The sequence below is a fragment of the Danio rerio genome, chromosome 4, assembly GCF_049306965.1.
Source record: "Danio rerio strain Tuebingen ecotype United States chromosome 4, GRCz12tu, whole genome shotgun sequence".
In the NCBI taxonomy this organism is placed as follows: domain Eukaryota; kingdom Metazoa; phylum Chordata; class Actinopteri; order Cypriniformes; family Danionidae; genus Danio; species Danio rerio.
The window spans coordinates 15,252,152-15,275,289 of record NC_133179.1 but is presented as its reverse complement, the minus strand read 5'-3'; the positions used below and the strand labels follow the sequence as shown (position 1 = coordinate 15,275,289).

The following is a 23,138-nucleotide window of genomic DNA, read 5'->3' as shown; positions in this document are numbered from 1 at the left end:
TTCGTTTTGATCTTGATTACCATCTTTAAGTGGATTTTATCTTTAATTCAACAACCTTTTTTCAGACCAAACAGAGAAAACCAAGTGGTTACCCAGTCAGCATGGATGAGGTACTGCAGCTTATGGGTGACCAAGACTACTGTTCGTTTGTCGTCCTGAAGGAACTTGAGAATTCCTTCCTGCATCAGATGATCGCTGAGGTGGATGTCCAAGGCAGAAAAAGGGTCATCCTGTTGGTAAGTAAACCCAAATAGTGTTAGCATTGCTTCAAATCAGTATGAGACTTGTTAAACTGAGATTGATCGTGCGGCTTTAATAATCATTGCTTCTACTTGAGACAACATTAAACTCTTAAAAATCATGGTTCAAATTGCAAAGCCAGGAAAAAAAGCTGCTTAATAAATTGTACAGTTCTTAAAAGAACCATCTGTGACACTACTAAAAATTCTTACAAGATTTCCAGAGTCAGATTTAAGCACTTTCCAGGTGGATTTTCAAAACTTCTTAGCACTTTACAAGTGTGGCAAATTACATATTTTCATACATATACAAACTTACTTACATTATACTGTATCATATGCTATTTGTTATAGTATTCTTTAGTATAGTATTTTAAGAAAACGTTTAATGGCATGTTTGCCCCATGCCCAACATTAAATTACTCTCATTTACTCTCTTATATGTAAATTTCTCACATCTTAGTGGTGTCTTTCTTGTATCACTCATCTTAAATTAATATTTGTTTTATCTCTAAAGGTCTCAGATAATATAAAAGGCACAAACACCATGCTATAGGCACATGTGCAGAGTAAAAAATTTAAATTTTATGAAAAGCAAAAATATTTAATTTATGTATTATTAGTTACTTATTTAGTAAGACAAATTATTTTCAATTTGAAATGAAATTTCAAATTTCAAGCATTTTCAAGTATTTCCAGCACCTGTATGAAACTAGGGGGTTACATTTTTGGTTATAAGGAGGTAAAATGTGTGAGAGTTTAGATGTGTTAAAGAGATCTTCATGAAACCATTGATGCCGATAAAGATGCTCATAATAAAACAGTAACTATTTCAATAGCAATCAAAGGCACTTTGAATTTGGCCTGAAATGACACTAAATCAACCCCAATGACTTTCTAGGATGTGAGACATAACGTCACTTCGATGAACGATAATTGGAATGAGATGAATTCACGATCCTGTCCAGAAGGGTGTGTAGTTATGTCCAGTAATCCAATAACAGTCCTTACACATCACTGTGTTTTCTGCGATCGCTGCCACAACGTACCCTGTGCTATCATGTGTCAGTTAAGAAATCTCAACTTGGGAGTACCTCTAAAATCAAATTAAAAGCTGCGGTCATTCATAACATTTCAATCATGTGGCATATCACTTATTCAGGGTGGAGGAAAGACACCATAAGTTTGTTCCTACCAGGAAAACAATGTTGGTGTTCTGGTACAGAGCTCTGGCCACACAGATCCGCTGTCTCTGACCACCGCTGAGATTAATACCCTGTTGGGTTACAACACACAAACACAAGTTAAACACTTTTGATTCTGATGACGTAATGCAATAGTCATGGTAGTTTCAATAACAGGTCTTTATTCAATTAGCATCACGGCAGCTGAGGTCAGAGAGCTGGTTTCAAGCCCAGAGACAGTCTTACCCGCTCTCCGATTTCAGTCTGGTCTCCAAAAGGAAGGAGGTCGATATCTGGTTGAAGCGAGCAGGCATCAATCACAGCTTTGTATCTGTCCAACAAATTTAAAGTTTAAAAATAAAAGAACGTCTCCTCAAAAAACCAAAGCTTAGGAATCTCGAACATGAGCTCTCTAGGGAGCAAAGTCATGACCCGGAGTTTCCAAAGAGAGTTTTATTTTAGCTGAGGTCTGGCCCTGAGCATTGTAAAAATTTCAACCCGCCGAACTTTAAAAAACATCTGTAAGTGCTGACAGATTTAAATTCAAAGCAGTGGTAAAGCTACAAACCACAATGGCAAGTTCACAGCACCTTGTTAAATCAATGATAATATCCATTCACCAATTATGTGGCTGTAATGTGACATATTTCAAACGAATATAGGTAAAAAAATTACATTTAGACTTCATCTATTGAGAATTGATTGGAAAGTCATGTGAAACGTAGGCGATTTGTAATGAAAATATTAAAAATGGGCGGAGCTTTCTTTTTGTGAATTATTCCTTTTTATTAAAATTTGACTGAAAATTAAAAAAGAAGCACCACCACTCAAAACGCGGAAGAAAATGGTTAGACTTTGATTGAAAATTACCAAAAATATGACTGAAAATTAAAAGAGAAGCACCACCACTCAAAACGTGAAAGAAAATGGTTAGACTTTGATTGAAAATTACCAAAAATATGACTGAAAATTAAAAGAGAAGCACCACCACTCAAAACGTGAAAGAAAATGGTTAGACTTTGATTGAAAATTACCAGTTTGACTGAAAATTAAAAGAAAAGCACTGCCACTTCAAATGTGGAAGAAAATGGTCAGACTTTGATTAAAAATGACCAAGATTTGATAAAAAAAATTTTAAAAAGAAGCACCGCCACTCCAAACGTGGAAGAAAAGGGTCAGACTTTGATTCAAAATTACCAAAATTTGACAGAAAATCTAAAAAAGAAGCAGCGCCTCTCAAAACGCGGAAGAAAATGGTTAGACTTTGATTGAAAATTACCAAAATATGACTGAAAATTAAAAGAGAAGCACCACCACTCCAACAAGGAAGAAAATGGTCAAACTTTGATTGAAAATGACCAAGATTTGTTAAAACATTTTTTTAAAAAGAAGCCCCACCACTCCAAACGTGAAAGAAAATGGTCATATTTTGATTCAAAATTACCAAAATTTGATTGAAAATAAAAGAGAAGCACCGCCTCTCAAAATGTGGAAGAAAATGGTCAGACTTTGATTAAAAATTACCAAAACAAACAAATAAAAGAGATTTTCCGTTAATCAACTTACACGATTAATTGTTCACCTAAAAAATAATAATGTACGATAGCAAAATATGCATAGCCTTAAAGAATGATGGAGTAAGGGAAGGCTAATTCGTACAAATTCATACGAATTCAGTCATTTGAAAATGTATGATTTTAAAAAGGAGGCGTGGCATCCAACCCCACCCCTAAACCCCACCACCATTGAATAATGAGCAAATCGTACTAAATTGTATGATTTAGATTGAAAGTTACAAATTGCTGTGAGATTTTGTTCATTAAACAGAATTCTAAGCACGAATATTCAGTTTGAAAGCAAATGGAGTCAATTTATATTTTATATTGACTCTTATTTTAACCGAAATGTTAAGTTCTGATAGAAATAGAGATTTAAGAGATTATTTTTAAGTTTATGAATACTTTTGTCCTCACCTCTGCTTATTGAAAGGACTTCCAAACGTGATGTTTTCCTCTACAGTAGCATTAAGCAGCCATGACTTCTGCGTTGCATAGGCCACAGAGTACCTGTTTTTACTGAGTCATGACAAGACAAGAAAGAAAAAAGGGAAGAATATTTAGTAAGAAAAAGTGGGAAAAAACACTCAGCCTGCCATCACAGCAAACACTAATGGTTCTGATATGAAATGAAGGAAAAAAACGTTGTTAATGATGGGATTTAAGCAACCGATTAAAGATTACAGAACATTAAATAACAAATGCAGGGAGCCCTTCACTGTGAGAGCTGATGTGTGTGTTTGGTCACCGTTTTTAGTTTATTTTCTGCAAAGAAATACATCTGTTACTCCTTCAACATTACAGTTTCTGCCTCAACCAATGGCATAAGCTTGGAAGCCTGTTTGGAAACCAACAATTCCAATTGGTTTCACTCAAAAACAATTTGGCATAGGAACATTTTCCCTCAGAAATTGATAGCCAATGTCACAATTACAGAAGCAGCACATAACGCATTAAATAAACAGTGAAGCTTAGAAAAATAGCCTTATTTCTCCAACATGGCTATATCTTGCTCAACCAATGGCATAAGTTAGGAAACATTTTGTTCGACACTGAAAAAAAGTGGTGTGGAAACCATTTACACTCCGAAAATGCTCGTAAATATAACAATTACATAACATTTTTAAGTATAAAGACCAAACCTGAAGTCATTTCATGTCAAACATACTTAAAAATACACTTTTAAAAGCTTCAAACCCAAACTACACCTCATGACACCTCATGGCTGCCTCCACTTGTATAAACAAACCAGATCTGTTGTGTTTTTAGGTTAAAGAGTCCTGCAGCAGCTAAACCAAATATTGTCTGAAATCAATATCTGTATATGAAAGGCCCAGTGTGTCCAAGAGAGGTGAAGACTCCCGGCATTTTCGCACACTTTGCACTGCACGTCGCACACAAAAAAACAAAAACACCAATTTATCAAAGCCAGAGGAATGCAAAGGAAGGGATACATGTATTGGTAAATGAATGTAAATGTTGAGGACGGGAAGTTTTCGCAAAAGGGTACCTCCGCTCTTCATGAGAAAGCTCCATATCGTGTCCGCTGCAAATCGCAAGTTAGGAACGTTAGAAAATGTTAAAACTGGTTAAATGACCTAAACACTGCAATAGTTAGCACTTGGCAAGCCATTCATCCTGCTGGAAATATAATCTGCTTGTTAACAGATAGAAATTCGCTATCAAAAGGCAAACGGAAACAAATGGTATAAACATACGCTAACAATGTGTTGTTGTACATTCGAAAATCATGAACGTACTGTAATGTTTATATCCATGCCTTTCACACAGTTTCATACCATGATTCATATTTTTGAAATAGATCAAATATTGGTGAAAATATCTGGGATGCGGAGACTTTATTATCCAAACTAAATATCCAGAGACCGTATTATACAACATGATTTTAATAGATTTGCTATAAAGTTTGATTTTATGACTTAATAGACATCATAAATGGCTATTGAGAGAGTTTTTCTCAATTCAAAAGAGTAAAGGCTTGGACCAGTATTTCATAAATCACACACCTTGACAAGCGCACAAGTGGACCATATTTCAATTTGGCTAACTAAAATCCTTTTTTTTGGATGCCATTAGTGTTACAGAAAGTCCTCTGCTTTGGCTTCTAGAGGTCATTTTGTGGCTGTTTTATAGCATGTAAGCATGTGAAGACTCCTAGTGAAATACCTTATGTTCCCATCGAAGAGTATCTCACAATCAGGCAGCCTGATTGAGTAGACCATTGGGGAAGAGGACACAGAGAAACAAACACACACACAGACACACAAATGTGACCAGAGTTAGTTAGTGCATCAGGACACGTGCCGTTCTGTAAGAACAGGACATACTCTCCTTTTGAGGTGATCGGTGATAGGTAAAGTCAGAACTGATCTCCTTATGTATGGAAGATCGTTTCTGATATGGGATTTTAAAAAGGGAGGTAATTGCAACTTTTTATCTCACAATTCTGAATGTATATCTCATAATTCTAACATTTTCGGAATTTATTTGCATGTTTATGAAACACAATTTAGATTTCTTTCTTGGAATTCTGATTTTGTTCATGTCAATTTTGTCTTTTTTTTTGTAATTCTGAATCAGTGTCTCACAATTCTGAGTTTTGTCTCACAATGTTGTATGTATATGCATGTTGATGAAGCAATTCCGACTTTTTTTCTTGTAATTCTAATATATCTTTGCATTGTTAACAATCTTGAACTTGTATCACATACTGTTTACAGATCTGTTTACATCACATCACTTTTCTCACAATTCGGACTAATTTTTTCAGATCTAGAGTTTGGGCCCTATCATATACCCGGCGCAATAAGGCGCAAGATGTGTTTGGCGAGATGCGTTGCTATTTTAAAACCAACGCCACACAAATTTTCCCATTTTGCACCACGTTGTTTAAATAGCAAGTCCATTTTGTGCCACTTTGTGGACTTATGCGTTTGACGGTCAAGAAAAGAGGTGTGTTAAGGCGCATTGTTGGCACGTTGCTGTTCTGAAGAACTACAATAGACAGTGCAATAGACCAGCTGAAAGCCGGTCTGAAGTCCAGCGCAGAGCGCATTAGTTGTGCACCTTAAACGCTTACACATTGCTTAACTCATTAAAAGAATAAGCACAACCATGTTAGACCATGTGCTGCGGGGCAACTGTATTTTTCTGACCTTAAAATAGCAACAGTGTGTTCGACACGCCCTTAATGCTTTTGCTCCATGCTCTTTAGACTTTGTGCCTAGATCGTTAAAGTAAAGGCCTTTGTCTCAGACTTCTTAATTCACATTTCTCAATATGCTTTACAGTTTTGTTCATGCAAATTCTATACAAAGCATTTCTATTTAGCACCTTGCAATTCTGACTGTTCATTTTTACTGCAGGATTCCAATCTTCCCAATCTTCTTTTTTCCACCACAGTTGTCTTTATATCTTGTAATTAACTTTTGTTTCTGTGTCAGAATTTAGAAAGGTCAGAAATGCTAAATATAAATGCACATTTGAAGAATAAAATGTTGCAATTATTCTTGGGGGTGAAATAAGCTTAAACTTGTTTTAGTAATAAATTAGTATTATACTTGAGTTGAAGAGAGATGTCACTGTCATTAGAGAAGGTGAAACTGAAAAACGCATTAATTGCACTGTTTGCAAAGACAGCAGTGCCTGACAAACTGAGATTTCATTTCATTTTTATCCAAATGCAATTCAATTACAACCAACAATTTAGCTTTCCTCCATTTTAACATGAACTGAATGCATATATAAACTAAACTACAGTGGCTCCTAAAAAGAATTCTTAATTGAAACTAAATCAATGTGAGCAAATTCTGACAATTTTCACTATAGAGTGAACAACCCCTTTAAGCCACACTTAATGTATGAATATCATTGAATTATATATAAAAATATCAAAGAAAATATTTTTTAAATATATAATGATAAATCAAATGCATTTCACATGTTTAGGGGCCAAAACAAACCTAAATATTTAAACAACTAAGCAGTTTCATCTGTCAAAATTTGTTATGTTTTTAAATTAATTTTGGTTTTATTAATAGAATCCAAGTTTCAGTGTTAAATTAGTCATTATTTGAATCAATTATAATTTCCAGATGTCTAAGACTCAAATTCCATGCGTTCTTCAATAGTTAAGACTAGGTTGTTGATGCTTTGAACTCAAAGGAAAGATCCAGCATCATTTTTTGCAGAAATCCAATGGTTTAGCATTTACTTTTCCATTGCAATTCACATCTTTAACTGTGATTTAAAGGGATAGTTAACATGAAACTGAAAATTCTGTCATCATCATTTACTCACCATTTACTTGTTCAAATCCTATTTGAGTTTCTTCTGTTGAACACAAAAAAAGATATTTTGAATAATGCTAATAACTAGGCAATTGACTTCCATAGTATTTATTTTCCCTACTACCCAAGTCAGTAAATGCCAGTAACCAGCATTCTTCGAAATATCTTATTTCATGTTCAACAGAAAAAAGAAGCTCATAAATATCTTCCATTCTGGAGCCACTGTACAAAACCATCATTTCTAAAAACTTAAAATCAACGTAGATCTGCTTGGCTTTGCTCACAAATGCTAATCAGAGACCATCTCCAGCACAGAGATGGAGAGATTCACAGAAAGAAGAGCGTTTCACAGAGGACAGAACTAGATGTGGAAGAAAAAAACAGAAGAGATTACAGAGTAATGAAAACACGCACACAATCAGCTCTCACACACACATCTGTGTATGCGCACGGTGGCTCATACAGCATAAACAACAGCAGATGCAATGGACAGAGGGATATATTTGAACAGATATAGACTTTGATTAGCATCTGATGGATCTATCATGCAGATGTACTCCCAGTGATCGGTGGCATTAACACACGTTAAACATTCATCCGCTTTATGGGTTAGGAAACAAACGCTGTGGCCTCTTTGCGTTTTAATCTCAAGCTTCGTAAGCCATTTAGGAATGTATCAAATACGTTTTGGACAGTAATACTGCAAAAGTGTCAGTTCTCACTTGCTCCAGTAGACTTTTCCACTGATGGTCTGCATTTCACCCAGCATGGCCAATAACAGGGATGATTTCCCACAACCCACCTGGCCCACAATCATGGTCAGCTGACCTGAGGAGGGAAACCAGATGAATGTTAATCAGTGTTTGGTTTTAAACGAACAGGGTGTTTTGGCAACTGCTAGTTAGGGCTGAGCGGACTCATTTTATGTGAATGTCAAACCACTAAATCAGAATGTAAACCTATGCCAAGACATTAAGCATTAAGAATTAGTGTTCTCCATTATTGCTATTTATTATTTGGTATTGGGCTTTCTTTGTAACTTTTAACCTAGCAATAAAATTGGAAAATGTGTGGTTAATATTTGGTTAGTTAAATAAATAATTAAATATGGTATAAATAATAATTAATAATAATAATTATAATTATAATAATACTAATTATTATTATTATTCATTAAAATAAAAGTAAAATAAAAATTTAAGTATTCATGATTCATTAACTAAATATATAATTAATTTAAAATTACATTTCTCCTATTATCATTACTATTATTAATAATAATAATAATAATAATAATAATAATAATCGGCACTGGACTTTCTTTTTTTACATTTAACCTAGCAATAAAATTGAAAACTGTGTGATTAATATTCGGTTAGTTAAATAAATAATTAATTATATTAATAAATAATCTAAGAGTATTTATATAATAATAATAATAATAATAATAATAATAATAATAATAATAATAAGAAGAAGAAGAAGAACAAGAACAAGAACAATGTTTGGTATTGGGCTTTCTTTTTAACATTTAACCTAACAATAAAATTAAAAACTGCAATTAATATTTGGTTAGTTAAATAAATAATTAAATATATTAATAAATAATCTAAGAGTATTTATCTTCTTCTTCTTCTTCTTCTTCTTTTTATTATTATTATTATTATTATTATTATTATTTATTATGAATATATAAGTATCCCTGATTCATTAACTAAATATATAAATTATTTAAAATTAGAGCATTATTGTACATTTATTTATTCAAATTATATATAATTTAACTAAATAATTATCAAAAAATTATAATAATGTAATAATATACATTTTTAATATAATTATTAAAAATACTTATCGATAAATTATTAACAAGACTCAACAAGAATTGCATTTATTCATTATGTTTAAAGACTATTTATAATCAATTAATCTGTAAATAATATGAATTGATAAAAACAATGACTCCTTACAAGTTTTTTATAAATAAATAAATAATTAATGCAACTTGGTATCTGAGATTCATTTATTTTATTTAAATATATAAATATATTTATTCGTATACAGTATTTATGATATAGTGTTTTACCTTTAAGAGTAACATTTTCAATTCTCTGTATGTCTATGTGACATAATTGACAATAAAGCTGACTTTGATTTGAAACATTCATTATAAACACTTAACAAGGTTATTTATTTATATATTTATTCATAATATTTCTATATTACAAACATATCATTAATTGTCTGACAGCAAACCCATCACTGAGTGCTGGGTACCTGTAGGAATCCGGATGTTGATATCTGACAGCGTGGACAAATTACTTCCCCATGTGAAGAAGCCATCATTCACCTGAATGAGACATTTGACAAAAGCATGAACAAACAAGAGCTTGAGTGTGATGGAAACAAAGCAGCAGAAACGCACGTGATAAAATCTTTTCATCTGAGACGCATCCGTCACATTTACATCTTCCGGATGTGCTCTGAATGCTGTTTTCCGAATGTTTATTTACAGTAACGATAACAGCCGCATCCATCAGAGCAGCACAGTAGGCTGAATAGTGGGAAAAGAGCGAACGCTGAACAATCGAAAACATCTGTAAGAACCACAGAGACAAACTGGGAGTTAATTCTTGACAGTGACTGAAGTGAAGGAGTGTAAATGTCAGAGCAGATTAGGACATATTCATAACAGAACCAGCGGATGTGACAGTAGGTCACAGTGGGAGAGTCCATGAGGAAGTGTGTGCATGTGTGTCTACGTGTGTATGGACTCATTAGATTAGAGACTTTATTTTTTCACAACCAGTTACATCTTTTTTGTTTGTTTGTTTGTTTGTTTTTTAAAGAGAAGATAAATTGTTAATGGTTCAACCAGCTCCTTACTTGTCTATTAAAAATGTGTATCAGAACTCCTTTAGACTGTCATAACATTTATTATTATTGTGGTTAAGATTAGTAAATACTAGGGCTGTCAAATGATTAAAAAAATTAACTAACTAATCACACTTTTTTTTGTAATTAATTACGATTAATCACAAAAAAAACTTATTTATTACAGAAATAAAAACACAGGCATGTAAGTGGATGTATTTATATATTTATAAAATGTATTTATTCTTTTTTAATAAGTATTTATTATTTTTAGAATAATTTGTAGTCACTGTACATTCTTTTCTCTTCAAAATTACATAAATAATAAATAATGAAAATTATATTTAATGAATATTTAAAAAATATTTAAGATTTGTACTTAACCTATTATTTGTGTTTACATTTAATGTATTTGTTCTTTTATTAGGTTAAAATTTTAGTTCCCGTTTAAGTTGAGGATAATACATTTTATAAAATGACATATTACAGTTATTCTCTATTATTTGTATTTTTGCTCAAAAAAACAAAAATAAATAATGTTGTCCGCAAATCTAAATCAGATCTTTATAATATTTAATATTCGTTTAACTCCTTAGTTAAACCCAATTTAACTGAATTATCCATGGAATTGTTGAGGCATCTGGATTAGAGAGCAAAATCAGATTAAAAAACGAATCATAAAATTATGTACAGAGGCATGGCGAAGGAAATGGACCCTCTGGGGACCAAAAGACAGAGAAAGACCACCCCCCTTTCCAACCCCCAACAAAATAAACACTTAAATTAATGTCCTTCTGATTTTTTTGTTCCAGTTGCTCTTCTCGTGAGAATCCTGAACTACACTCAGAGGGAAGCTAAACTCAAAACCATCATGTCTGAGAAACTATCCCAAACCCCATATGAGGGCTTTTAAACTGGCTGAGAAAATAATCAAAAAAATTGCTGTGTAAGGCAAGAAACGGCAGGTGCAAAAACAGGGTCAAAAAACGTATTTATCATTTAGTATTTATCATAATTTTCCACTCAATAAATTACATTAAGAATTGTTAAAAAATGTTTAACAGGTTGTCTAAAATGTTATGTTTAAATATGCAAATGAGGCAAGATTTTGCAAACTCATTTAAACTTATTTCTAGCATAAAAAAATCAGAAGATTTAGATGAGGTCAGGTTAAAAAACAGTAAATACAGTCCAGAAGTATAGAGTTAAATGTAGAAAAAATGTTTAAAAGGTTGTCTAAAATGTATGTTTAAATATGCAAATGAGGCAAGGTTTTGCAAGCTCATTTTCACTCATTTTTAGCATAAAATATCAGAAAATTTAGATAAAAATCAGTAAAAACTGTCCAGAAATGTAAAATTAAATGTTTAATATAAATGAACTATGAAAATGTCCTTATAGATCTAAATAAAACTGTACAATTTAAGTATTAAGTTTATATGCTGTAGAAATATATCTCCATAGCCCAGCGCAGGACAAAAAACATTCTGTGAAAATTTGTATTATTAATATCTACAGGCACAAATTGACAGAGTGTACCAACAGAAACACATATAAGTGCATTTTCTGTCTTTACTTTCTATTAGACAGAATATGTAAAAATCCGCAAATATCAAAATGGAGTAAAGCCACCTGTTGTATAGCCGTGACTGAAAGGTTAGTGGCATCTGGATGGGAACATGCAGATCTCTTATAAAACTTTAGCACATGTTGTGTTAGCGAGAAGCGTTTGAGAAAAGAGTGTTGGGGATAGTGACGTCTGACCTGTACAGCCACATCTTCGGTCTCGGAGGGCCGCAGCTGCCTGCGCACTGGCTGCTCGTAGTTATCCATACGATAACGGCCCTTTCTGTTGATAGCCTTCGTCTACAATATTACAGAGAAAAAAGATTTGTTATAATTCATACAATTGAAGTCAAAATTATTTATTATTTATATTATAGCCCTCCTAAATATTTCCCAAATGATGTTTAACAGAGCAAGGAATTTTTGACTGCATTTTATATAATATTTTTTTGTCTGAAGAAAGTCTTATTTATTTGATTTCGTCAAGAATAAAAGAAGTTTCACATTACTTAAAAAGCATTTTTAGGTCAAAATTAATAGCTAATATTTTTTTTGTTTGATTGTCTACAGAACAAACCAGTGTTATGCAATGATTTGTCTAATTATCTCTAACTTGCCTAATTAACCTAGTTAAGCCTTTAAATGTCACTAAACTGAATGCTAGTACCTTTAGTAAAATATTATGTACTGTCATCATGGCAAAGATAAAAGAAATTAGCTATTAAAACTATTATGTTTAAAATACTGTTGTTAAAATATTTTTGTGTGCATGTGTATGTGTTTTTGAATGTGCTCGCCTCCTGTTTTAGACCCCTAAATGTGGGAGAGTTTTCTCTAGAGACGTGACCCTGTGGAGTCTCATGTTTGCTGTTATTGGAGGTCATGATGAGTGTTATGACGTCAAGATTAGCTCAATTAGAATCGCTGCTTTTTATGCACATAAACACTAAATGCACGTTACTCTGTCCACAATATGTACTTGATTATTTGACAGTTTTGAAAACTATGGATTGAAATTTGTTGAAACTTTTGTGTGTTTTAGATCGTCTTTACCCTTATAGTAATTTAATAGAAAATATTAATCAGATATTTGTAAGATATGTCTAAAATGTTAGACTTATAATAGATTAATAATATGACTAACTGATTCTATAAATTTTAATTTATATTTGTATTTTATGCATTCCTGGAGCACAAAAGCTGTTTTATTTCACATGGCTGCATTTTTGGCAATACATTTTTTAATAAGAAAATCATTAGATTATTAAGTTTATATTCCATGAATACATTTTGTAAATTTCCCAATTTAAATATACATAAGAAAATGTTTGATTAATAATGTGCATTGTGAAGCACTTGACAAATTTACAGGCAATTTTCTAAGTATTTTTAGAATCTCAGATTACAGATTTACACTTATTTGTTTGGTATTTTGTGTCCGAGAGTCACATATAAATTATATATAACTATATATTTTTGTAATTAAACTGTATGATACACATAATTACTTAATGTACTCTTGCATAAATCTCCTTATTAAATAAACCCTGCATATAACATTTTATATTAGTTTCATTTTCTCAAATGATTTTAAGGATTTTAAATGATTTTAAAGAAGATTTTTTTGGAAAACGGCAATCGTGTAAATGTATATTTACAGTATTATTACTATAAATAGAATGCAAACGTATTAAGTATTAATAAGTAAAAAAAAACTGAACATAGACAATTTCAAAACTCCAGTCCATTCAGAAGCCAATCATTATCATCTTCAATACTCTCTTTCTAATCCTAATTTAATCCTAAAAAGTATTAATCTATTTTTCAGTTTTTGTATGGCTTAATTACTTAGAGTATACTTGAATAAGTGTAAATTTGTCTTAAAAAATATGCATTTAACAGATTATATCAAGAGAATGACTTTAAGTAGCTTTTCTGGGTAAACAGGATGCAAAGTGATCGATCAGATCACATTTATACTCCTGTGCTCACCAACAAACATCACACACGATTCTCACAACCTGCAGTCATGTCCTAAAACAGGGATCATGATCTCCTGCTTAGACCCAGCCGAGACATTTTGCCAGCTTAACACCAGTTCATCTCTTGGAAACCCCTTCCTTTCACTCTATATATTTCCGTCCCCAGCATCAATGTCTGGTTCCCTCCCTTTCAATCACCCCCAGGCTTCTCTTCTCCTGTCTGGGGACGTGTAGTTATGATCCTGTCATATATTTGTCCCTCTCTCAGAAACAGCTGAGGGCAGAGAGAGCGAGAGAAGCTTCTCTTCAACACGTTTATGAGAGCTCAGTAATGCCGGTTCAGGAATGAGCAGCTCCCGTTTCAGTCCCCTAAATGTGGGAAAGTTTTCTCTAGAGGCGTAACCGTGTGGAGTCTCATGTTTGCTGTTATTGGAGGTCACGAAGAGTGTTATGATGTCAAGTTTAGCTCGGTTAGAATCACTGGTTATTTATGTGTAAAAGCACTTATATTTAAATGTTTTTACACATAAATATGTGTATTTGTATACAATTAAAGCGAAAATTGTGATCCCTCCTTTGAAATTGTAATTCTATTAAAACATATTTCCCAACTGCTGTTTAACTGAGATTTTTTTATCACGTATTTGTAAACATAATAGTTTTAATAACTAATTTCTAATAGCTAATTTCTTTTTTCGGCCCCCCTTTATATTGAGTGGCCTTAACTAATATACTTACACAGGAATAAATATTGTTTGTTACAATGTACTTATTGTGTAAATACATGTATTTACTGTGTACTTATGCTTGATTAAATGCATGCATGTAACTACATCTGTAATTAACTTTTGTAATTACATTTGTAAATACACTGTTGACCATCCCTTACACCTTAACCCACCCTTAAACCTACCCAAACCTGTCCATAACCCAACCTCTACCCCAACTCAAAAGCACCACAAGTGTTCTCAAATACATTATAAACACAGTAAGTACATTGTATTTATTTTTTTGATGTAAGTACATAGTGGTTAAGGACACTAAATATAAAGTGGGACCCTTTTGTCTTAGCCATGATGACCGTAGATAAACTCACTAGCTTTTTTGCAATATATTACTATAGACCCCTTTCACAGGTTTCTCAGTAGCGGAAGTAGTCATAATAGGGAAAACTTAGAGCGCAGTGAATGGGAAAATACAAGAAATACTTTTTTTTTCAATTATATTTGCTGAAATAATAAAAGAAAAACTCCACGATGATGTAATAAAGACTTTCAGAAAACTTTTGGCAGCCAGAGGAGAGAATAACGTCAAATTTACTGTCCTTTCCCATAGACGCTGCATAAGAAACGCCTCGCACAACCGGTAATTTGTTTTTTGTAATTTGAAGCAAAGATGATATACATACAGAAACACATATAAATGTTCATACATTTTTAAAAAAAACAAATATTAAAAACTGTCAACGATTTAGGATGCTGATGAGCGTTAAACACGTCATAACAGGCTTGTGAAAAAGTCACAGCTTTAAGTGCAATTTAAGGCTTAAATAGGTTAACAAGGCGAATTAGGTTAATTAGACCAGTCATCGGATAACATCGATTTATTCTGTAGCCAAATGAAAAATATTATAATTCTTAAGGTGGGTATTAATTTTGACCTTAAAAAATATTTTCAAATAAATGTAAAAACTACTTTTATACCAGCCAAACTAAAATAAAGAAGACCTTTCGCCAGCAGAAACAAATATAATACTGTGAAAATGTCCTTGCTTTGTTGAACATTGTAAATATTTGGGAAATATTTGAAAAATAATAAACTTCACATAAGAACTAATCATTTTGCCTTGAACTCTATAGTGAAATGTGGTACAATCTTATGCCCTTAATCTAGCTAACCTATGTTATTTGTGTATAGAAAAAAAATGAACTTCCTGTGATAAAGTTATTAACATCAATATCTATTTGTGTTTTTAATTCCGCTGCAGAGCAAGAAAAGTCTCAGTTCATCAGAATATAATATTTCTGTCTTAAAGCTGATCCAAGGACAATACATCCCTTTTTAATAATTCAGAAAAAGCTATTCTGAAACCAAATACACTACTTAAAACTTTTTCTAGAGAACTAAATATAAATTAGATCATCACAAGGCAACCCAGCCACATCATTTAAATTTACAATATATACACAAATATTCCTCCAAAGTTGCTTTTGCACCAGATGTTACATGAACTTGTGTATAAGAACTATCCAGGTTCTGACTGGATCATTTAACAAATTGCCCCACTATAAACATTTTCATTCCATCTTTATTTGTTGATGAAAAAGTCTATTTTTTCAGGTAAAACTGATTTTATTTTATTTTTTTCTAGTTTCTTTCAGTGAAAAAAAAGTCACTGACTAATAAAATCAACGGAATTAACCATCCTAGGTTGATAACGTTTTCCTTCTCTGGGATTTTACTGCTTGTAGGAAATGTAAAAAATATTAGGTTTAATTCAGTAGCATAACTTTCTGACACCTTTATGGCAATAACGTACATTTAAAATAAATACGGGAAAAGACAGAGTGGATCTCAGAGAGTCTCCAAAATTAAGCCAAGAAAAGACTTGTTATGTAACTTAAATATTGTGTCAACCAGTCCCATTAGGTGCGGTTAATATTAAATAAGAGCAAATTAGAGCAAATTTTTCAGAACCCATGACACAAACTATCTGAAATTGTGTTGAAAGGTTGTGTGTGCCTACTCACATCGCCTTGGTATTTGTATTTCTTGCCGACTTCAAGAGACATGCACATATCTCCATTTCTCCAGCTGTCGTCTCCAATCTCATCACTTTGCAGGAACTCGCTGAGCTTCTGTACACTGCAGACATCAATCAGATGATTAGATCCTTCCAAAGTAACATTTTACTGCTGATTTAGTTTAGCCACATACCTGACAAGAGCCTTGACGGCAAACCTGACAACCGTGGACAAAAGGAAGAGTGGAGTGACCAGGATGTGGAATAGAGCCAAAGAGGCAAATGCCTTGGCAGGACTGAGCCTGTCCTCCTCAATGTAGGCATGTGTGACGAAGGTCTACAATAACAAGAGTGCGTATGGTCACACTGGAAAAAATACAACCGGATCAAAGCCTGTGATTGTGCATCTCTTACCGCCAACACTGCAGCAATGGGAATGGCGGCATTCATAAATACTGTGAAGATGAAGAAAAAGAAAACTTCAGTTAATGTACTATCAAATCAGCAAATGACAGTATGGATTGAGGGAGGGAAATTTCAAGGGAAGCAGTTTACAGGGTTTAAACCAATTATCAAATTCTCTCACTTCAGAAAACTGAATTTCCATGGAATCTAATAAACTGAAAAAGCATGATGCTGTTGTACTTGTGCATTAATAATATAACATAAAAAAGTATGTCAATATTATGTAATGTTGAACTTGTATCTTAATAATACAACAAAAATAAAATGTCAATATTATGTAATAACACATTACATTGTTTTTAGCTTGAATATTATTTTGCCCTGACTTAATAAAAATAGCCACTCCAAAAACAAAATTGTATAATTAAAAAAAAAAAAAAAAAAGATCCATCTTTGAAATGGTCAATTTGAAATCAAATCTCATCAAAATGTAAATCATCCTGTCATGTTAGCCTTAGTTAATAGGTACAGTCTGTTGAAAACATTTGACTTAAGTGACTGTAATTTGCACAAGTGTATTTTTGGCAATGCTGTATTTTTTTTAGGAAAAAAATCATTAGATTATTAAGTAAATATCATTTACCATGAAGATATTTAGTAAATATCCTAATTTAAATAAATCTAAAAAATGTTTGATTAATGATGTGCATTGCGAAGCACTCCACTTTACAACAATGTTTTTAGATTTTTTTTAAACCCTCAGATTACAGATTTACACTTATTTGTTTGTTATTTTGTGTTCTAGGGTGACATATATTATTAATATATATATATATATATATATATATATATATATATATATATATATATATATATATATATATATATATATATATATAATGTAATTCTGTGATAAAATTTTTTATATTTAACTGATTATATCAAGAGAATGGCTTTTCTGGGTAAATACGACTCAAAATGGAGCAAGTTACGTTTATACTCCTGGCATGTTAGCCTTATTTATTAGGTACAGTCTGTTGAATACATTTGACTTGAGTGACTGCCAGTTAATGAATGAGAAAGGAATAAAACGGAACTAAAAACTAGCCTAACCATAACAATGAGCAGCATGACATAAAAATAAAGTATATAAAAATAAAATGTGGATAAGCGCAAACATATTCCCTGAGTTTCAATGGCTGCATCCGAAATTGCATACTTCCATACTATATAGTACGTTAAAAGCAGTATGCAAGCCAAGTTGTCGCATGTTGTCGTTAGTCGCATGCCATTTCTGTTCTCGCACTCATTGGCCACAGCTTTTCTCACATGGAGGAAGGGGCGGAGCTATCAGGCACTAACATTGGATTATTTTATTTATTTTGTATTGTGAAAGGAAAATTCCCCCACATGCTGCCTCCCGATGGTGAATGAGGTTATACTGATGGCTGATACTATTTGGTAGTTTGGCCATTTATTTCACTAATGTCAAACTAATGACGACTCTCAAAGACTGTCAGACTGTAAAAAAACGATAGTGTTCCATTTGGGATGACTCTAAATTTATATACTATACTGCTGAGTGTGTAAGTACATAGTGCATAAGTGCATAATGTGCCTTTTGGGACACAATGTATAAAGAACGTACTTTTCTAACAGTCATTTAAAGTCCAATTTAAATTCAAATGTACTTCATACTCGAGTACTAGTAGGCTTTTTCAGCCACAGCCAATGTGTGACTGAATTACACATTTTAAAATTCCATGAAATTCCAAGAGCCTATGAGAACCCTGAGTTTATGATTAAAGGCGGGGCATATGATTGGGGGTGGAGCATGTCATACTGGACATTGATGTATGGAGAGCGAATGTCTTGAGACTGGTCAGCTCTTTTCCTCTGGTCTCCTCCACACGGTCACAGAAGATGTTCTCCCACGCATAGAGCTTCAGCAGTTTTATTCCCTTCAGGATCTCTGTGGTTTTTTTAAGACGATCTGTCGAGTAGTCCTATGAAAATATCAAGAAGTTAAAAAACATGTCGACATGTTTACCGCACGCACACAAACACAAAGGTGTAAGTTACGCTCACCAGAGTGCTTTTCTGAATGTCTGCCAACTTGGTAGCAATGAGGTACTGAACTGGGGCCAGCAGCAAAATAACGCCGGCCCCTATCAATGCGCTGTTGCCCAACAAATAATACAGCAGGATCACTCCCATGATGATCTATGGACACAAATAAGACTTTGTTTTGTTTAGAGATGCACTTTGTTTGATGCGTCTGCTCTGGGAGATTTTGACTATGGTATTTACCTGAACTGGCATGGCCCACAGGTTGGGACATAAGAAGAGAAACCACATGAGTTGATTGGTTTCTATGGCAACAAGATTGTTGATCTGGCCTAGGGTCATCTCTCCCATTGACATGTTGGAAGTGGAGAGACGCAGGATTTTATTGTAGATCATTGCCTTGAGGATGAGAACATCAGAATCAAAAATCATTTTATAATTGAACGTTTTACGTTTTTCATCAAAAAGATTTATCATTTAATTTAGCTTCGTTTAAATGAAATAAAACTTCTAATACTTTTAGTTAACAATAACAATAATTGCCAGGAGTAGACTAGAAAACTAGACTAGTTGATCAAAACCTTTTATTGAAGTTGTCCTAAAATTACCAAACAACACCCATTTTTGTCTTGGATCAATTTTGAAAAACTTTTTTTCATAGAATAGAATAGAATAGAATAGAATAGAATAGAATAGAATAGAATAGAATAGAATAGAATAAACTAGATGAGAACAGAGCCGAGTTGAACACGTTGATAATTGAACATAACTAAACTGAACGGAACTGAATAGGATAAAATAGAACAAAACAGAAGCATATAACAATGTAGAACCAAACCGAAATGAGTTAACACAAATAAAAACAATTGAAGAAAATGGGAATATGTAGAGTAGGATATACTCAGATATGCTAGACAAACCATATTGAAATCAAATTAAATGGAATGCAACAGTAGATTATGACAAAAAGTGAAAAAATGAATAACAAAGAACAGAATGGAGTAATAAAAATGGAATTAGGCATAATTCACAAGACCAATGTAGAAATAAATAATCAAAATATGACTCAATGTGGGAAAAACTAATAAAAAAACTAATAATTTGACAGAATAGAAGAGAGTAGAATAGAAAATCTTCACGTTTCTACAAAAATTGTCCTGTGCATATATATGTTGATGTTTTTTCAATTACAGAAATTTTGACTTGACTAACAATAATTTTGTTTTATACAATACAACTTTAAAAAAATAAATATGCTTTTTCCAGTACTGGTTTGCAGCTGGAAGGGCATCTGCTGTCTAAAACATCCCAGAAGGTAAGCAACGTCATAAGGCGTTAAAATTAGGTTAGATTTAGGTTGACATCAGGTGACCAAAATTTAATGTCAAGCCAGCGTCTAAGGACAACATAATTTTGACATCCAATAATGACGTTAAATGATGTTGATTTTTGGTTGTGTTGTAAAGTGAACAAAATCCAATGTTGAGCAACATCTTAAACCAACGTCATATCGAGGTTAATATACTGAAATTTAATTGTCAGGTATGGCAACCAAAATCCAATGTCTAATAGACGTCATAGTGCTAACGTCCACACAACGTCAAGCTGTAACATCAATAGACGTTGATATTTAATTGATTTTAAGATGGATGTTTGACATTTACGTCGGCCTGATGTTGGCTTCTGGCGTCAACCTGGTTTTTATTTCCAAACAAAATGCAACGTCCCCCAGACGTTGGGGTACACATCAATCTGACCTCTGATAAATAAGGGACTAAGCCAAAGGAAAATGAATGAATGAATGAAAATAAATATGCAATGAATTTGAAACATAGGTTTATCTTTGACTCTCTCTGTGTTTGTCTTCCAGTAAACTTACAAGCAGCGCCCCGCGCAGGTTAATGCCCGTCTCTATTGTGACGTAGTAGGAGGCCTGCAGGAATGTTCTCTGCAACACAAGCGCCAGGAACAGCAGAACCGCCAGAACAGACGTGTTCTGCAGCAGCTCAGTGGAAGACATGAAGTACACCCCGAAAGTCATGTTCCCTGTCTGACGGCACATAAACAGAGTATGAACACACACACACGTAATACAGAAAAACATTTAAGCCCTCACTGATGTCATACACAACCACACACACACACACGTACGCACTAAAATAAAAAGAAGGAGGCACTTATGCAGAGTGTCGCTGGCAGCAATGTGCGCTTGAGAAAGAGTGTGATGTGAAAGGCAAATTTTCCACGTCAAACAGATATGTATGCCTGCCTTTATTTTGTCACACACACACATTGTGTAACAGGGAGCATAAAAAGTAATTGGATATATTAAAGCCAAACACAAATGCAGGAATTTCACAAAACATGCCAATAGTATTTGTAAGAAAAAAATAAAGTTTTTAAATGAGTTTTTATGATTTTATTTTGTTTATTTTAATTAGTGTGTTTATACATGTGTAATCATACAATTTTATTATACAATCATTTTATTATTTTATAATTATATCATTTTAAAAGGCACAGACTATTTAAATGACACGTACAATAATGTTTTATTATTTATACCATGATATGAAACAGCATTTCTAATAATAATAATAATAATAATAATAATTTCTTACATTTATATAGCAATTTTCTGAACACTTAAAGTGCTATACAAATATTTTGGAGGAATCTCCTCATCCACCACCAGTGTGCAACATCTACTCGCATGACGGGACGGCAGCCATCTTGCGCCAAACCGCACACCACACACCAGCTGATTGGTGGACAGGAGAGTGATGAAGCCAATTATGATATAGGGATGGTTAGGAGGCCATTATGGACAGAGGCCAGTGGGCAAATTTGGCCAGGATGCCAGAGTTGTACCCGGGATTTTTAACCACCACAGAGAGTCAAGGCCTTGGTTTAACATCTTATCCAAAAGACGGCACTCACTGAGCAGTATAGAGTCTCCTTCACTATACTGTGGCGTTAGGACCCACACAGATCACAAGTTGAGCACGCCCTTCTGGTCTCACTAACACCCCTTCCGGCAGCAACCTGGCTCTCTCATGTGGTCTCCTATTGAGGTACTGACCGGGTGCAGCCCTGCTCCATTATTTAATTCCTTACATTTATATAATGCTTTTCTGGACACTTAAAGCACTTTACACATTTTTTTGGGGGGGATTTCCTCATCCACTACCATTACTATGAAATTTAATATTTCTTAATACAATAATATTACGATTTTCTATTTTGTAATTACCATTTGTAATTTATTCCTTCAGTGTCAGACAGTCCTGAATAAATAAAATTAATACGCAGAAAATGATTATCCTGTTTAATATTTTTTAAACTGTAATACATTTATAGTGTCACTTTATTGTACTCTAATTACTAAAAACTAGTGCTGGGCAAAGATTACTGTGTAATGTTACTGTACTGTGTATATGTATTGTCTATATATAAATACACACATGCATGCATATATTTGAGAATTTGATATAAGATATATATGCTTAGACAACAGTTCTGTTTGGTTCTTGAATCTGATTGGCTGATAGCCGTGCAATATTCTGCAAATAACAGCACTCATACAGCCTCTTTACCCTTCAACCTTGTGTATTACTTCGCCCACATACAGCGACAAGCAGAGGACACTCAATAGTTTGACAATTATTGCAGCTATAGGACAACATAATGCACTTTTGAGGTTTTTTTAGTCGTGAATGTAGTTGTTTCGATTGCAACTATGCATTTTATTTTTGAGGACAGTGCCTATTTTTAATATTTATAATTACAGAGCATCGGATCCAGTGCATTGGCTGCCATCAGCCTGTCTAAGCAGCGCAAAGAAAGTGACAGTTGACGTTCCACCGCGACAAAGACCTCTTAACAAGTTCTTCGGGGAAGAAAAACTGCATTTTCTCAGCTTAAGTTTCAAAATACAGCTGAACAAATTATTATAAAACAGGTAAGTGACACTCTAAGTCGATCTCACTCTTTTGTCTTTTTTGTATTTACACCACAGAAACTGATAGTGTTTGCTTTGCTCTGGCTTTTTCAGGGTTATTATTGTGATCTCCCGATTGCAACAGAGAAGTACTGACAAATCTCAGTTGACTGATGGCATTTCATGTCGTTCAGCCTTATAATCTTAAAATGTAAGCAAACATTACCTGTTTTATCATCACTTTAGACATTACTCTAGAGAGTCATTCAAAT

General features: G+C 33.3%; 1 protein-coding gene and 2 long non-coding RNA genes across 22 annotated transcripts in view; 2 read left to right on the top strand and 1 right to left on the bottom strand.

Moving 5' to 3' along the window:
* Window positions 1-3,515, top strand: part of LOC141381604 (uncharacterized) — a 38,955-nt gene extending 35,440 nt beyond the window's left edge. Inside the window, exons 4-5 of the long non-coding RNA XR_012402012.1 lie at window positions 66-2,270; window positions 2,406-3,515. This is a non-coding gene — a long non-coding RNA (uncharacterized lncRNA). The remainder of the gene's footprint in view (window positions 1-65; window positions 2,271-2,405) is intronic.
* abcc9 (ATP-binding cassette, sub-family C (CFTR/MRP), member 9) overlaps window positions 1-23,138 on the bottom strand; it is a 57,295-nt gene that overhangs the window by 21,368 nt on the left and 12,789 nt on the right. For 9 of the 20 annotated variants that reach the window (XM_005164706.6, XM_073946270.1, XM_005164707.6 and 6 more), the window contains 14 exons: window positions 20,806-20,976; window positions 19,170-19,325; window positions 18,948-19,082; window positions 18,703-18,865; window positions 16,869-16,909; window positions 16,649-16,791; window positions 16,462-16,576; window positions 11,928-12,029; window positions 9,567-9,639; window positions 8,012-8,117; window positions 3,397-3,498; window positions 1,670-1,754; window positions 1,435-1,515; window positions 93-230 (listed from right to left, as the gene is read on the bottom strand). In XM_005164706.6, the coding sequence (XP_005164763.1) occupies window positions 93-230; window positions 1,435-1,515; window positions 1,670-1,754; window positions 3,397-3,498; window positions 8,012-8,117; window positions 9,567-9,639; window positions 11,928-12,029; window positions 16,462-16,576; window positions 16,649-16,791; window positions 16,869-16,909; window positions 18,703-18,865; window positions 18,948-19,082; window positions 19,170-19,325; window positions 20,806-20,976 (1,611 nt within the window). Of the gene's footprint in view, window positions 1-92; window positions 231-1,434; window positions 1,516-1,669; window positions 1,755-3,396; window positions 3,499-4,489; window positions 4,526-5,166; window positions 5,206-8,011; window positions 8,118-9,566; window positions 9,640-11,927; window positions 12,030-16,461; window positions 16,577-16,648; window positions 16,792-16,868; window positions 16,910-18,702; window positions 18,866-18,947; window positions 19,083-19,169; window positions 19,326-20,805; window positions 20,977-23,138 lie in introns of all 20 variants that reach the window. The other 11 variants (XM_005164705.6, XM_068219660.2, XM_073946267.1 and 8 more) reach the window with 2 other exon arrangements.
* Window positions 20,795-23,077, top strand: LOC137491532 (uncharacterized). The gene is made up of 3 exons (XR_011011496.2): window positions 20,795-20,995; window positions 22,717-22,887; window positions 22,981-23,077. It is a non-coding gene; the product is annotated as an uncharacterized lncRNA (long non-coding RNA).